The sequence below is a fragment of the Pseudochaenichthys georgianus genome, chromosome 22 (assembly GCF_902827115.2).
Source record: "Pseudochaenichthys georgianus chromosome 22, fPseGeo1.2, whole genome shotgun sequence".
Classification (NCBI taxonomy): domain Eukaryota; kingdom Metazoa; phylum Chordata; class Actinopteri; order Perciformes; family Channichthyidae; genus Pseudochaenichthys; species Pseudochaenichthys georgianus.
In genome coordinates, this window is record NC_047524.1 from 2,040,916 (window position 1) to 2,056,157 (window position 15,242).

Consider the following 15,242-nt stretch of genomic DNA (forward strand, 5'->3'; position numbering starts at 1 on the left):
ATGTAAAAATCAAACATTTGTTAGAACAATTAAAAAAATAAACAATTCTAAAATACCATTTGATCAATCTTAGTTCAATGCTGGTGTCCAATGTTAGTCAACAGCGCCCCCTCCAGGATGTTACATGAACATTATTAAAACCTCATGTATATAGTGTTATATCTACAGCCACCAGCAGAGGGCAGCACAGACTCAAACATCACAATCATATTTAGCCAGAATTGTTAAAAAAATACCAAAAAGCACTTCAGATGGACAGTTTTCAGATAAATGTACCTTTTTATTGGATATTGAGGGTTTTTAGTACCAGAAGGCACGGAGAGACTTCACAACAACAAATCATGTTTTACTACAGAGAAACTTTTCTTCCTTTCACAGAAAGGATTACACAATCCATAATAAAAATAATAATAATATAATAATAACAAGATGATAAGACTTTAAGGACCGTATGGCTGTGTACCTGAACACACTGTTTAATATAAGAAACATCGGCTCCATTAAAATATGACTTTTCCATTAATGAGTAGAAATGACTTTAAACACAGAGAGGAATAAACTGTAAGAATTAATATAAAAGTTGTTTTTAATCGCAAACTTTATGATTTATTTGTTACATAAATGGCTATTTTTTGTTCAGATGCTCCACTGCTACTTTGCGAAATGTTTTTAAAACAACAACAGATTTAAAGCTTTAAAAAGTTTCACATCCTGCAGTTTGATTTAACACTGGGGAAAAAATAAAAATATCCGGGGTTCATTGCATAATTACATACATGTTTTTATAGAAAAGGTAACATTTTTAAATCCTGACTCGAGAAATGTTCAACCCAGTCTCACGGCATTTCGTGTTATAGTCACGAAATTAATTTAATCTATTGATTCGTGTTCACCAACACGAGTTTTGCATTTTTTTTCGTGTCACACAAAACGATTTTAAAAGCAATGTATTTCTATTGGTAGTATGTTTCGTGCCTGCACCACGTCTTTTTGTCCGGTCGGGTCTTAGAAGACCAGAAGCTGTGTGGTTCATAAAAACATTTTCTTACTCAATATCTTACCCTAAGCCTAAACATCCCTTTTATTTTAAATTGTATAATGTCGGAGTTTTTTTGCCATCCGCGAGGAAAAGAAATGGCTCAGAGCCTCAAAATACTGAAATCTGTATTTTTGAAATCTTTTTTTCCTTCTAATTTGTTATTATTTACATTGTTTTTAAAATCGTTCTGTGTGACACGGAAAAAAGGGTGAAATCGTGTTGGTGACTATAACACGAAATGCCGTGAGACTGTGTTGCCATATTGCAAACATAGTTGTTGTTATTATTATATATATTTTATTAATGTATCATTTTAATTGTAATATATGTTTTAACTGTATTTATTTTTCTTTTCTTTATTTTGTATTTTTTCACCACTTTTTTAAAATATATTTAAACCTGTTTTATGTGTCAAGAATATGTGTTATCTTTTAAAATAAAGTAAAAAAAAAGTGTTTTATTAAAAACATAATTCACAAAAATGTATGTTGTTTTTTACCGAGTGTTTTTTTTGTATTTAATAAGGACTTTTTTTTTTTTATCTGCAATGCAAAGCAGAATAAGTCCCCTTTAATATTTTCTGACTCTGAACTGAATTTGAGTGGAAAACACCCATTTTTAAAACTTTTTTCTGACATTTTAAATCCCCAATGCTGATCAATTATTCGTTAAATAATCATTTGTTGCAGCGGTTAAAAAAAAACCATGATATTGATGATTTCATTCTACTGTTTGGCACTTTGAATGAAAACACCTCCGGTCGCTTTGCAGATTAAAAACCAGCCTGTCTTGTTCGTGTCGTTAATACTGTCACACGCGTTTCTCCTGTAATACTGTAATGACATCAAACACATACAAAAATACACGTGAGGAGATTTCAGGCGCATTATGAGAGATAAAGAAACAGATTCCAGTTTTAAATGAAGAAGACGAGGAGTTTGTTCTGGCCTCCGTTTGAAGTGTTGGATTACAGGGAAGCTTTGTGAGGAATCGTGTCGAGACTCGCACGAACCAACCCGACCTCATTCCTCCCTGGGAGCTTTACCCCGGGATGAAAACACGTTTAAATCCGAGTCTTTTTCACGTTTAAAAAGCAGAAGAACTGGCTCTGAGTGATTGTCGAGGCTCATGCATAGTTAGAGGAAGGCACGTCGGTGTGTGTGCAGATTCAATGTTTTTAATTCTGCACACTGAGGAGACTTCCTGTCTTTGGTTTGTAGCGCTGAGAGATTTTTCTGTACATAAAATGTCTTCCCGTGTCCACAGAGTCTTTTCGTGGGAAAACGGCGCTGGATTTATATGTTTTAATGTTGTTTGTTCACCAAAAAGAAGACGCTTGCTCTCACACTTTGTCCTGTATTAATGAAGTGATGTTTGCTGTTTCAAACAAGCCCTTAAATCCCTCCTCTGTTCTAACGTATCTTTGTTTTTTCATTGCATCTTGGGTCATTGTTTTTCATTTCTGTATTTAAGTTTTCTGTTAGGCGTCACTTCTTTTATTCCTCCGTCTTTTCGTCCTGGAAACTCTCCTCTGGTTTCCTGAGGCTGAGCGCTACCTAGGGATGCTCCGATCGATTGGCTGATACTCACTCTCTGCCGATCCATCGGTGCTTTCCAAAAATGCCGATAGCGAGAGCCGATCGCGTGGCGTAAAATGATGACGTAAAATACATGACACTTTTCTCTATGCGGCAAAACAAGCTCGCCAAAATGGCTTCACCGGTCTGGCAGTATTTTAAGGTGTCCGAAAATGACAATAAAATGGCGGTATGCAACGTGTGTGAAGCAGAAATCCTGCAGCTCCGCCCGCTGAGACGGACCGGAGAGCGGAGCGAAACACACACCAAGAGTTAGACCTAACACACTTGGCTATTTGATCTGGAATAAGCTAAACTTCTCCGTTACGACACAAACTCAACGCTTTGCTTCGATGAAGACGGACAGACAAACCAAACAAGCCTCTCCTCCAATTACCAGTCTGACATCAAGAGGGCTTTTCTGAAAAGTGGAGATGTTTCCCGGAAAAGACGCCGGGTGCAGAGGCCGTCATGGCGCTCTCCTCTTTGGAAGAGAAGTGAACATACTGGTCCTTAAAACCAGCTTGGAAGAACATGGATGTTTTTCAGATCCTCTCTCAGGGAGCTCCGATTAAAGACGTCTTTAAGATCTCTTTCCGCCTCCATGTTTGTTTTTTCCCTGAAGGGAACGCCGTGTTGTTTTTTATCCTGGAAACTCTCCTCAATGGAAACAGTCTCTCTGAAGCAGGAGGTGTGGTTCGGTGTTTAGATTTCTGAAGATTTAGTTTCCTCTCAGGCAGCAGCTCCAGTTTTAGACGTCTCCTTCCTCCCTCCTTTGCTCTGGAAACTCTCCTCTTATTAAAAGACGACTTTAAAAAGAGGAATGACGCTCTGTAGAATCAGTTGAGGCGTCCATCTTTGTTATTCGTGGTTATTCCTTTGTCTTGTTGTCCTGGAAACTCTCTCCTCCACAGAAACAGTCTCTCTCTGGGCACTGAAGGAGGAGGTGTTGTTCAGTTTGGAGGAGACAGATTTGAGTAAAAAAGTTGTATAAAGTAGATCCCTTTAGTTTCCTCTCTCCCGGAGCATATTCGTTTATAGACGTCATCCATTTAGTTTGTTATCCGTGGTTATTCCTTTGTCTTTTTGTCCTGGAAACGCTCCTCTGGAAACACCAGAAGCAGACGATGTGGTTCAGTTCGGAGGAGACAGAGTTGAATACAAAAGTGTTTTAGGAGAAGATCCCTTCAGCTCCGGTTAGAGACGTCTTTAAGATCTCTTTCCGCCTCCATGTTTGTTTGTTACTCCTGAAGGGAACGCCATCTTTTTGTCAGTTTATTAAAGACGTCTCCTCTCGGCCTCCATGTTTGTTTCTCAGTCCTCCATGTTTTCCTCACACCACGAACTCGGGCACCTCCTCGTTGCTGAGGTCCAGGCTGAAGTACTTGTTGGTCCTCTTGATGGGGAAGGGGTTCTCTTGTTGTTGTTGTTCTTCCCCCGCCATCAGACCGGCCCTCTGCTCGGCCAGGCCCTGATAGGCTCCGCCCCCGACCCCCCCGCCACCATCACTGAGCTCCTGGGCGCAGCCGAAGGTGTAACTGTGGGCGGAGTCTTGGCATAGCTCCGCCCACTGCAGCATCTCCTTCTGATGCAGCCGCACGTCGTCCAGAGACTGGGAGTGACGGTCCGAGGAGGAGGAGGGGGGCTTCCTGCAGGAGGACGTCTGCAGGGGGGAGAGAGGATACATATCACACTAACATAAAGTCATGCAGGCTCGATGCTCTGTTCTCTGTGTGTATTGTATAGTTTACTGCAGTAGTATTGCAGTATCTGTGAGTATTACCTGCGGCAGAGACTCGATGCTCTGTCCTCTCATCTTGACGACGGTCTCTGAAGAGCTGGAGGTCGACGAGCTCACTTCCTTCACTATCAGACCTGCAGAAAACAAAGACATTTAAATACACAGTAAGTACATGCTTCAGCAAAGCAAAAACAACCTCACAGAAACAGTTCAACTTCACACCAAATTCCAGCCTCATTGGGAAAACAACGACAATGTAATTGACCTATAAATAAATACGTCAAAGCAAAGTAGAGCAGTGTGTGTGTGTGTGTGTGTGTGTGTGTGTGTGTGTGTGTGTGTGTGTGTGTGTGTGTGTGTGTGTGTGTGTGTGTGTGTGTGTTTCTGTGTACCTGAGTACCCGTTGGTGTGATCTGGAGACATGGTCAACATGTCCTCAGTGATGTGGATACACAGCTCCTGATCCAGAGCCGACTCGTCAAGCTCCTCGTAATCTTTGGGGTCGTCCACCAGCATCTCGATCTCTGCAACACACAGAATATTAAAAAATCATCCTGGAAAAAACATCTGATAATCTGCACGTTTCTCGAGGCTTTTGTTTTGCAGCTTAATTAGTTTGAGGGAGGTGTCGTTGTGTTTTTGAACCATTCCCAGAATGCATCAGGAGTCGTGCATCAATTCAACTGTCAAGCTAATTATAAGACTCTAATCTCACACATCATCAGAGGCTTTTCTTGGTGATTAACCACTTTAAAGAGAAAATAGTAAAAGTGTTTCACTCCAGACTCTGAGTGAATGCGAATAGTTTTTTCTTGGAAATGTAGTGTCGGATTTAAAGCGTCAGAGATAGTTCTTGTCTCCAAGAGTTTTTCTCCAAAGATAAAAAGCGTTTATTGTTATTAATTTGTCAGTTGTATCTTCAGGGTGTATGCAGGAATCCTGAAGTCAAAAGTAATTCCTTTTAAGACCTTTTTAAAGACCCTTTCCATACATTTTAAGACCTCATCTCCACTTGGAGCTTTAACCGGTTACCTTGGCGACACACTTTACCTCACATTGACTATATACAGTATTGATTGTCCTTCCTCCTTATCTTCCAACCATTTGGACGCAGACTTGCATTTCTCCATAACGATGTTGCTTAGCAACCGGCGTAAACGGAGCTTCGCGCTATCAAGCAGTGAGCGTGCGACGTCCTGTTCAGATGACGTCAAACCCAACGGGATGCCATCAATAAACTACTGAATCACAGTTCTTACGTTTTTCCGTATATATTTGCCAGTATTTTCTCTCTTGTAAATTTCACCTTTTTTCCTGCAAACTTCTGAGTTTTCTCATATTTAGTTTTTCCTTATAAATGATTGTATTTTTCTCTTTTGAATTTTCCTTTTTCTAGCAAATACTTTTTTTCTGAATTAAATGTCAGAGTTCATTTGGGTGATTTAGTCTCACCGTCGTCGTCCAGGCGCTCCTTGCCGCCGCTCTCGATGCCGGAGGTGTTGGAGCTGCCGTGGCTCGTTGTGGAGGAGCTGCAGGTCCGAAGGGGTCGGTGCTGCCCCCCCGCCCTGCAGCTGTCCTGCCCCCCGGCCCTGAAGCTGTCCGCCTCGATGCCGGAGGTCTGCGAGCTGCCGTGACTCGTGGTGGAGCTTCGGTGGAGGCGTTTGTGGTGCTTCATGCTGCCGGCGCTGCTGCCGCTGGCCCGCGAGCGTTTATCCATCTGATCCATGTCCAGGTCCAGAGCGTCGCTGATGTACGACTCCCGGTACTGCTTCTTATCTGGGAGTCAAGATAATAACACGGTTCAGGATTTAATCATGTTAATTTATAAAACTTATACCGTCTAAACATTTTGTAAACCTCTAACTTTCTCTTCAATAAAATGCAATCTCTCCCAAGTCTTTTTTTATGACAGTTATTTTCTTGTAAATGTACCACTTAAATCTCAGAGCTACGTTTTGTCTCTCAAACTAACCAATTTATTATCAGAGACAATCAAGGTTATTCTATTAGAAATGTGGGACTCAAGAATATGCACGTTTTTTCTTACTTTTTCTTGTAAATTTAGCAATAAAAAAAAATCACAGAAAATCTATGTTTTTTTGTATATTTATGAGTTTATTCTGGTATATTTAGCACTTTATTCTAAGACAAAATAAAATGTTATTCTCGTACATTTGTAGCTTAAATCTCAGAGAATAGCTTCGGTTTTCTATGTACATAAAAAAAACTAAAATCTGTGAGTACGACCCCTGGATCGTCTCCGTTATGTATTTCTTTCTTACTTATACAGAGTCCTACAATACCAATCAAGCACATTTTCTTTATATAACTCAATATCAGAAGTTGCCTCAGAGGGCTTTACAGTCTGTGCAGAATATGACACCCTCTAAACCCTTTTTACACTCAAAGCAGACGATAAAAACAGATAACAAATTCCAGAGTAATAAAGCTTACCTTCGTTCTCCTCGAGGCGGCGCACCTGTTTGAGCACCGGCTGCAGGTTCATGTAGAGCCGGTGGCTGTTGCTCAGCAACTGCAGGAGATGCCGGGATCGAATCGGACATCCGGTGTAGTACATCAGTTTACGAGCCGACGGGAGGCCGTCAGGGAGGATCTCAAACTTCTTACCCTGAAACAAAGAGGGGAGAAAACACCCTTTTTAATCTCAGACAAGTCCCTTTTTTTCTTCTTGTTAAAATGTACTGCAGTGAAAGTAGAGTCATATCAAATATTTATTTATTCATTCCCAAAACTTGACTACTTCCAATGTTGAAATGCAGCCTACGCCCTCTACATCATACCCCAAACACCCTGAGTATAAAAATCCCCTGAACGCGTCGTCTGCAACATCTGGAGCTCATTGAACCCCCGCCCCCCCAGTGACGTGCATGGAGGAGAAACCACAGCCGACGGGAGGAAAAAACACGGAGCAGGAAAACAGGAAGTGTTGATGTTGAGCTGCAGTTTGATCCAAAATTAGGACGAAGTTCACCACAAAAACTCCCGGGACGTTACGAGACAATTACGCCGTCTGCAGCCGTCACCTCGGGAATAGACCCAGGAGTAAAGGAGTCCAGGAGGGTTTGGGAACACTTGGATTCATCTCAGTCCTTTCAGAAATCTGAGTTTGTAATCTTATTCCTGGGACGGCTTGTTCTGCGCTTCACCGTGCTCTCAGGACATGCAAACATTTAGAAAACAAGTCGGCTAACGTTAGAAAAAAGAAACATGACATGTTTGACTTGTTTCACACATGATGTTAATGTGAGAAGCACATGGTCATATTTAAACAACATTTTATATCATATTTTGAGATTTTAAAATGCAGATTCACTAATAAATAAATCCTACTCTCAGTTTTGTCTCATTTGAAAGACTTTTGGAGGATTGACATTTTAATACCACGTTATCTTTGGATGCCTTTAAAGACCTTGCACACGGCACTGTTTATTTTCTATGTCTTTTGAGCACATTGAGACGAATGTATTTAAATGTCTTTTTATAATTGTGTTTCTTTTGCATCTTCTCTCGTTTTAAATGCTCCACTTGAATGTTCATGTTGCTGAAATGTTTGCTATAAATAGTCTTACCTCATATACGACAATTAATTGTGTTAAATGAAATAAGATAAGAGTCAGATAAGGCCCTCTGCATGGTGATGAATAATCTCCTGCAGTAAACATGGAGTCTTTAGAGAGAAACGGAAAGGAAGTGAGCGTACACAGAAACAGATCACATAAATAAATGAGCAGAGGGGGTGAAATACTGCTGCTGAATGTGTGTGTGTGTGTGTGTGTGTGTGTGTGTGTGTGGCTAAGATAAAGCAGCAGCGACCCGAGCAGAGAGAGATTTGGAAACGTCAGGGGAAGCTCGTCAGCGCATCAGACTCACCACAAACACCAGCTTCCCCACGTTGGTCCAGGGGAAATCGTACAGCAGCTGCCGCACCGAGCCCACGTTCTGCAGAACACACACATTACATATTATTCATGTGTTACAGGGAGGTTATTTTACTCTCAGCTCGATCGCATTGCAAACATATCCCTCTTTGTGATGTATTTTCACTTCTTTTAATTAAATGTATTTAAAGAAATGTAGGTTACCTGAAATATCTGGATGCCTCGAAGAGTCAGTCCTAAAGTCAGAGACGCCTCCACCTCCTTCTTATCCTGGAGGAGAAAACACCACATATATATATAAATATGAATGTGGGACCATTTGGGATTTAAAGGTCCCCCTATTATACTATTTTTCAACAATTGATCAGATATATATACAGAACATGTCTCTGAAGTGTTGGGCTCCAAACACCAAACAGGTGTTTGGAGCATTACCCATAATCCCCTCTGTTTCAGCCCTGTTTCAAAAGTGCTGATTCTCTGTCTGTTACTTTAGATGAAAATAAGGAGCCCCTCCCCACGCCCCTCTGAGAGACATTTGGTTACAAAGAACACAATAGGAGGAGATTCAAGTGATAAGGTGGGGGGGGGGGGGTACCTTGGTTGCTGATTGGCTAATGGTTACACAAGACAAAACATCGTTATGACATCATAAAGTGGCCAAAATCTGATCAGCTCATTTTCAGACAGGTTTTTATAGAAATGGATTAAAAAGAGAGAATCTTTGTTCCTGAAACTTTCAGAGTCTCTTTCTACAGAGGGGACACATGTTGATGTAGAAGAGACATGGAGAAGAGGGGACACATGTTGATGTAGAAGAGACATGAAGAAGAGGGGACACGTGTTGATGTAGAAGAGACATGAAGAAGAGGGGACACATGTTGATGTAGAAGAGACATGAAGAAGAGGGGACCCATGTTGATGTAGAAGAGACATGAAGAAGAGGGGACACAGTGTTGATGTAGAAGAGACATGAAGAAGAGGGGACACATGTTGATGTAGAAGAGACATGAAGAAGAGGGGACCCATGTTGATGTAGAAGAGACATGAAGAAGAGGGGACACGTGTTGATGTAGAAGAGACATGAAGAAGAGGGGACACGTGTTGATGTAGAAGAGACATGAAGAAGAGGGGACCCATGTTGATGTAGAAGAGACATGAAGAAGAGGGGACACATGTTGATGTAGAAGAGACATGAAGAAGAGGGGACACATGTTGATGTAGAAGAGACATGAAGAAGAGGGGACACATGTTGATGTAGAAGAGACATGAAGAAGAGGGGACACATGTTGATGTAGAAGAGACATGAAGAAGAGGGGACACATGTTGATGTAGAAGAGACATGAAGAAGAGAGGACACATGTTGATGTAGAAGAGACATAAAGAAGAGGGGACACATGTTGATGTAGAAGAGACATGAAGAAGAGGGGACACATGTTGATGTAGAAGAGACATGAAGAAGAGGGGACACATGTTGATGTAGAAGAGACATGAAGAAGAGGGGACACATGTTGATGTAGAAGAGACATGGAGAAGAGGGGACACTTGTTGATGTAGAAGAGACATGAAGAAGAGGGGACACATGTTGATGTAGAAGAGACATGAAGAAGAGGGGACACATGTTGATGTAGAAGAGACATGAAGAAGAGGGGACACATGTTGATGTAGAAGAGACATGAAGAAGAGGGGACACATGTTGATGTAGAAGAGACATGAAGAAGAGGGGACACATGTTGATGTAGAAGAGACATGGAGAAGAGGGGACACATGTTGATGTAGAAGAGACATGAAGAAGAGGGGACACATGTTGATGTAGAAGAGACATGAAGAAGAGGGGACACATGTTGATGTAGAAGAGACATGAAGAAGAGGGGACACATGTTGATGTAGAAGAGACATGAAGAAGAGGATTGTTGCATAATAAAACAAGATTAAAGTCACACATTTAGAAGACATCACTTAGATGTTCTTTGTTATTAAAATAGTAAACAAACGAGAAGTTCACACAGCCATATCATTGAGAGAACAATCTCATGAATTCACAAGAAAAAAAATGATTTCTCAAATATCTAACTTCTTTTTTATCTATTTACATATTTTTCATCGGCATATTATGTCTATGTCTCCGTTTTTCACATTTCAAATATTGAGCAAATCAAATACAAATCAACTCGTTTCTTACTGAATTTGGATTAAGACGTTTTTTCATACAGTGTGAGTTTCTGCAGTGTGTGTGTGTGTGTGTGTGTGTGTGTGTGTGTGTGTGTGTGTGTGTGTGTGTGTGTGTGTGTCACCTTGTAGAGGCGGTAGTAGTGCACGGTGACGTCGTCCAGGTGAGCCGACTCCTTGATGTATTTCAGGTGAGCTTCAGATGCCGTCAGAGCGAACTGGTCTTTGTGCATGTTGGGGATGTGACGCAGGATGTACTCACGACCTCGCTTTGAAATCACCTGAACAGGAGAGGAAGAGGAAGAGGAAGAGGAACAGAGTCAGGTTTTTATGTTGTTTTAAAGGTCTCCTATTATACTGTTTTTCATCAATATATTATAGCTCTCAGATATATACAAAACATGTCTCTGAAGTGTTCTTTTGCAGATATATTAAACGTGGTCTTTTCCCCCCCGAGTACAAATCTAAACACGTAGCAGAGGAAACGCACGCTGAGTAATGCACGTGTCTTTATAGATTTTGTAAGAAGGCTTTATGAGAAGCAAAATCCGAGTAGCTCATCTTAAAACTAATTCCTGTCCCGATAACGAGGCTGATTACAGGAAGTGGAGAGCAATCAGACGGGCGTGGCGTTCAGGGACACGCCGCGATAATAAACAGTGTGTGTGCCACATTCAGGGACAGAAATAACCGGCCCAGTGCTGGTCAGTGTGATTAATGGAGCTGCTGTGAACTCTCTCGGTGATGCAGCGTTTTATTTCTGGTGATTCAGACCTCATTAAGTCTGTTTCACGAGACAAACACTGCAGAGTAACACACACTCACATCAACAGTGTGAACCAGACGCATAGTGTTTACTCTCACCATACTACTTCCCTGATGGCTCCCACAAGATTTCTGACATCCTCGTGGATTCATCTTCTCATTATAGACACATGCATTTCCAAACATTCGGTCTATATGCTGTAAAATGTATTATCTTTTCGATTTACACACAGCATCTATTGCACGTCTGTCCGTCCTGGGAGAGGGATCCCTCCTCTGCTGCTCTCCCTGAGGTTTCTCCCATGTTCCCTTTAAACTGTGGGTTTTCTTCGGAAGTATTTCCTTGTACGATGTGAGGGACTAAGGACAGAGGGTCTAAGGACAGAGGGTGTCGCATTGTCATACTGATATTCTGTACAAACTGTGAAGTCCACTGAGACAAATGTAACATTTGTGATGGGGTTGCCAGAAACTGACCATGATCAAAATCGATTATTCGGCAGCCCTGGCGAATAATAATCGATTATTCGAATAATTTGTGATATTGGGCTATATAAATAAACATTGATTTTTGCACTTTTCAGCTGGATAATCTTCTAGAGATGACGAGACTTTCTCAAGTTAATTAAATAATGATCTCGGGAACAGGGGCGGTTCTAGGTGGGGGCCAACAAGGGCCAGTGCCCCCGAAACGCTGACCTGAGCCTCCCGCCCCTCCAAAAGAAAAGTTTATAATATTAATATTTATTGTCTACAGCGCTGGAGCGATAGCTGGAACTAAATCTGTATTTTAGTCAAACTCCTTTGAGCGGTACGACGTCACTGGCCGGCTGAAGTGCGCAGGAAAACGAACAACACTTGTCATTTCCAACCAGAGGCTGTTCCCTTTTTAATTCAAGTAAGACTCAATAAGACTCAAGCCTAGACGTTGAGAGACTAAAAATCACAGGAACCGCAAGATAGTATTGTTGCTGTAATGTGAAAGAAGAGAATACCTCAGCCTGGCATGCAGAGACCCGGATGTACAGCAGAGATGGAAGTAAATCATTTAGTAAATACAAATCCAGACAGAAAATATGTGAAGTTTTGCAGGTGAAATCAAATGCAGATGTGCATTAAATCCAGATGTGGTAAGGTAGGGAAAGGCGTTTTAAATCCTCCCTTCTTCTGTGTTAAATTAAAAACAGACGTTCCTCCTCAGTTTTACTCACCCAGGGGGGGAAGTAGGCCTCCGGTTCAAAGTACTTCCCGAAGTGTTTGTTCCTTTTGAAGTTCCCGAGGTCGGCCTGCAGGGCGAAGGCAGCGAGCAGGAAGTACGCCTCCTCCCTCTGCAGACACTCCGACTGCAGCACCTGCTTCCTCAGGTGCCAGTAGTAATAATACCGGGCAGAACGGTCGCTGAGGGGGGAAGTGAATGCATCACAGGTTAATAACTGAAGGGTGATAGAGTGGAAGCTCTGAGAGGATGAACCTGAGAAAGAAACATCCAAGTAATCCATTTATGGAGTTAAGTCTGAGCTAAATTGTTTGAATTCCATACAAAATAAAAGAAATCGAAAAAAATACTTATTTTTTACATTTTGAAAAAAGTCAAAGTCTGAGAAAAATTCTAATGAAAATAATGTTTCTGCGAAAAAAAAAATAAATAAGTAAAAATTCTAGAAGCGAAATTTCTGAGAAAAAGTACAAATTCTGAGTAAAAATTAAAAAGAAAACATTCTGAGAAAAATAAATACAAATTCTGAGAAAAAAGTAAAAATTCTCAGAAAAAAAGACAAGATTCTTGACGGGAAATTTCTGAGAAAAAGTAAAAATTCTTAGAAAGAAAAAAAGGTGTGAAAAAAAGTCCAAATTCAGAGAAAGCCAGAAAACAGGGGAGAAAACACTTTAAATCCGACAAAGATAAGGGGTTTATTTTCAGCCCATGAGAGCTTCAGTTTGTCTTCAAATAGTCCTCTACCAGCTGTGGTCAGTAGGATGCGAGTCTGTACCTGATCAGTCTCCCATTCTCCACGTAATACTGAGCTCTGAAGTGGATTATCATCGGAGGTCCAAACTGGTCGATGCCCTGGAAAACAAATAAGTTAAATATTTATTATTTATTTCTCCAAACAGGTAGAATTTAAAGTGGATCTATGTTGGAAAAATATATTGTAGGGCCATACCTCTACAAAACATGTCTGTGAAGTTTTTTTGCTTAAAATACCAAACAGATCCCCCATTGTAGCCATGCCTCATACTGCTCATACCCCTCTATTGCAGCCCTGTTAGAGAAACGCGGATTTTGGGTCCTTAGTTTAAAAAAGAAAAGAGGAGGCGGAGCTAATGCCTGATCAGAATTCTACCGGAGATAAAGTTAAATTCTGCTGTGATAAAACGCCATCCTGTTCTAAACCACATCAAGGATTATTTCTGAAGCAGTATGGAGCTCAAATGCTTTTTCTCTTGCGGGTTTATCACAAGGTGAGTTCCTTTTTATTTCCTGCTTTTTAAACACATGCTCTCTCCAGTACAGGTTAGCTCTGAGTGTTAGCGAGGCTTGCTAATGTAAACAAAGACGAGATTACTTCCAAAAAACGTCAGGCATTATTTCTGATAGCAACTCTCTGTGGGTCCACCAATCCGAAATTATGTCATATCGGCACCAAATCTGTATCCGCTCGTTGTGCCCCCGTTTTAAAAAGATTTAAGAGAGGGTTTTATTTTCTGATGCTGCGTGAGTTCCCCGACGCACCGGGGACACATATTTATGTATAAAAGACATGACAAAGTACATTTTGCATGATAGGTCCCCTTTAACATTTATATCAGAAGTTAGGAAACTGTCCGTGCTCAGAGGTGATTTACAAACTGCTGAATTACTTTTTTAACAAAAATAGTATGGTCAAAAAAGAGAATGCTTAAAAGGAGCATTTACATTTCCACCTACAAAGAACAGATTATTCAACAAAACCTTACTTCTTTTGTAAAAGTATGTTCAAGGTTTATGACAGATTGATTTGATGAACAATTTATTTAAACACTTTTTAAGGATCAGTGGGAACCCTGATCTTTTATCAGAGTCCTGCTTCCTGTTTCCTGCTTCCTCACCTTGCTGGCCTCCCTCTTCCACTCTTTAGGACAATACTTAGAGAGCTTCTGATCCAGCTCCATGTAGATGTGTTCATTATCTGTGGAAGAGAGGAGGGTTAAACATTGATACTCAGACTGTGCGTGTGTGTGTGTGTGTGTGTGTGTGTGTGTGTGTGTGTGTGTGTGTGTGTGTGTGTGTGTGTGTGTGTGTGTGTGTGTGTGTGTGCGTGCGTGCGTGTGTACAGAGAAACCCCGTGAATGCACATCGTTTAAAACCTGCAGGCTCTCTATGTGCTTACGCATTCATCTATGTTATAAATATTGTTTTTTAAATAAATCCTGTAAACCCTACGACGTACAGTTGCAAGAAAACGCAAATGTGAACCCTTTGGATTCTCCACACATAGCGTTGTGTGTTCCTTCCAAACAACTCAACTTTGGTTTCATCTGCCCACAGAATATGTTGCCAGTAGTGCTGTGGAACATCCCGGTGCTCTTTTGCAAACTTCAAACGTGCAGCAATGTTTTTTCTGGACAGCAGTGGCTTCCTCCGTGGTGTCCTCCCATGAACTCCATTCTTGTTCAGTGTTTTACGTCTCGTAGATTCGTCAACAGAGATGTTAGCAAGTGCCAGAGAGTTCTTTAAGTCTCTAGCTGACACTCTAGGATTCTTCTTCACCTCATTGAGCATTCTGCCTAGGGGGTTCACATACTTTTTCCACCCTGCACTGTGAATGTTTACATGGTGTGTTCAATAAAAACATGAAAACATATAATTGTTTGTGTGGTATTAGTTTAAGCAGACTGTGTTTGTCTATTGTTGTGACTTAGCTGAAGATCAGAACACATTTTATGACCAACTTATGCAGAAATCCAGGTCATTCCAAAGGGTTCACATATTTTCTTGCAACTGTATCTGAACCTGAGGATACTGAGGTCGGGGGACACTGGGTGAGACACACAGTGGGTGTGTAGTGTGT

General features: G+C 41.1%; 1 protein-coding gene across 1 annotated transcript in view; it reads right to left on the reverse strand.

Annotated features, from left to right (window-relative positions):
• Positions 1-254: 254 nt before the first annotated feature.
• The window catches only part of frmd6 (FERM domain containing 6), a 51,386-nt gene continuing 36,398 nt past the window's right edge, over positions 255-15,242 (reverse strand). Inside the window, exons 4-14 of the mRNA XM_034112110.2 lie at positions 14,281-14,360; positions 13,182-13,258; positions 12,402-12,588; positions 10,551-10,706; positions 8,461-8,526; positions 8,249-8,317; positions 6,812-6,986; positions 5,810-6,133; positions 4,750-4,881; positions 4,400-4,491; positions 255-4,279 (exon numbers count right to left, since the gene is read on the reverse strand). Of these exons, the coding sequence (XP_033968001.1) occupies positions 3,950-4,279; positions 4,400-4,491; positions 4,750-4,881; positions 5,810-6,133; positions 6,812-6,986; positions 8,249-8,317; positions 8,461-8,526; positions 10,551-10,706; positions 12,402-12,588; positions 13,182-13,258; positions 14,281-14,360 (1,688 nt within the window). The 3' untranslated portion in view covers positions 255-3,949. The remainder of the gene's footprint in view (positions 4,280-4,399; positions 4,492-4,749; positions 4,882-5,809; positions 6,134-6,811; positions 6,987-8,248; positions 8,318-8,460; positions 8,527-10,550; positions 10,707-12,401; positions 12,589-13,181; positions 13,259-14,280; positions 14,361-15,242) is intronic.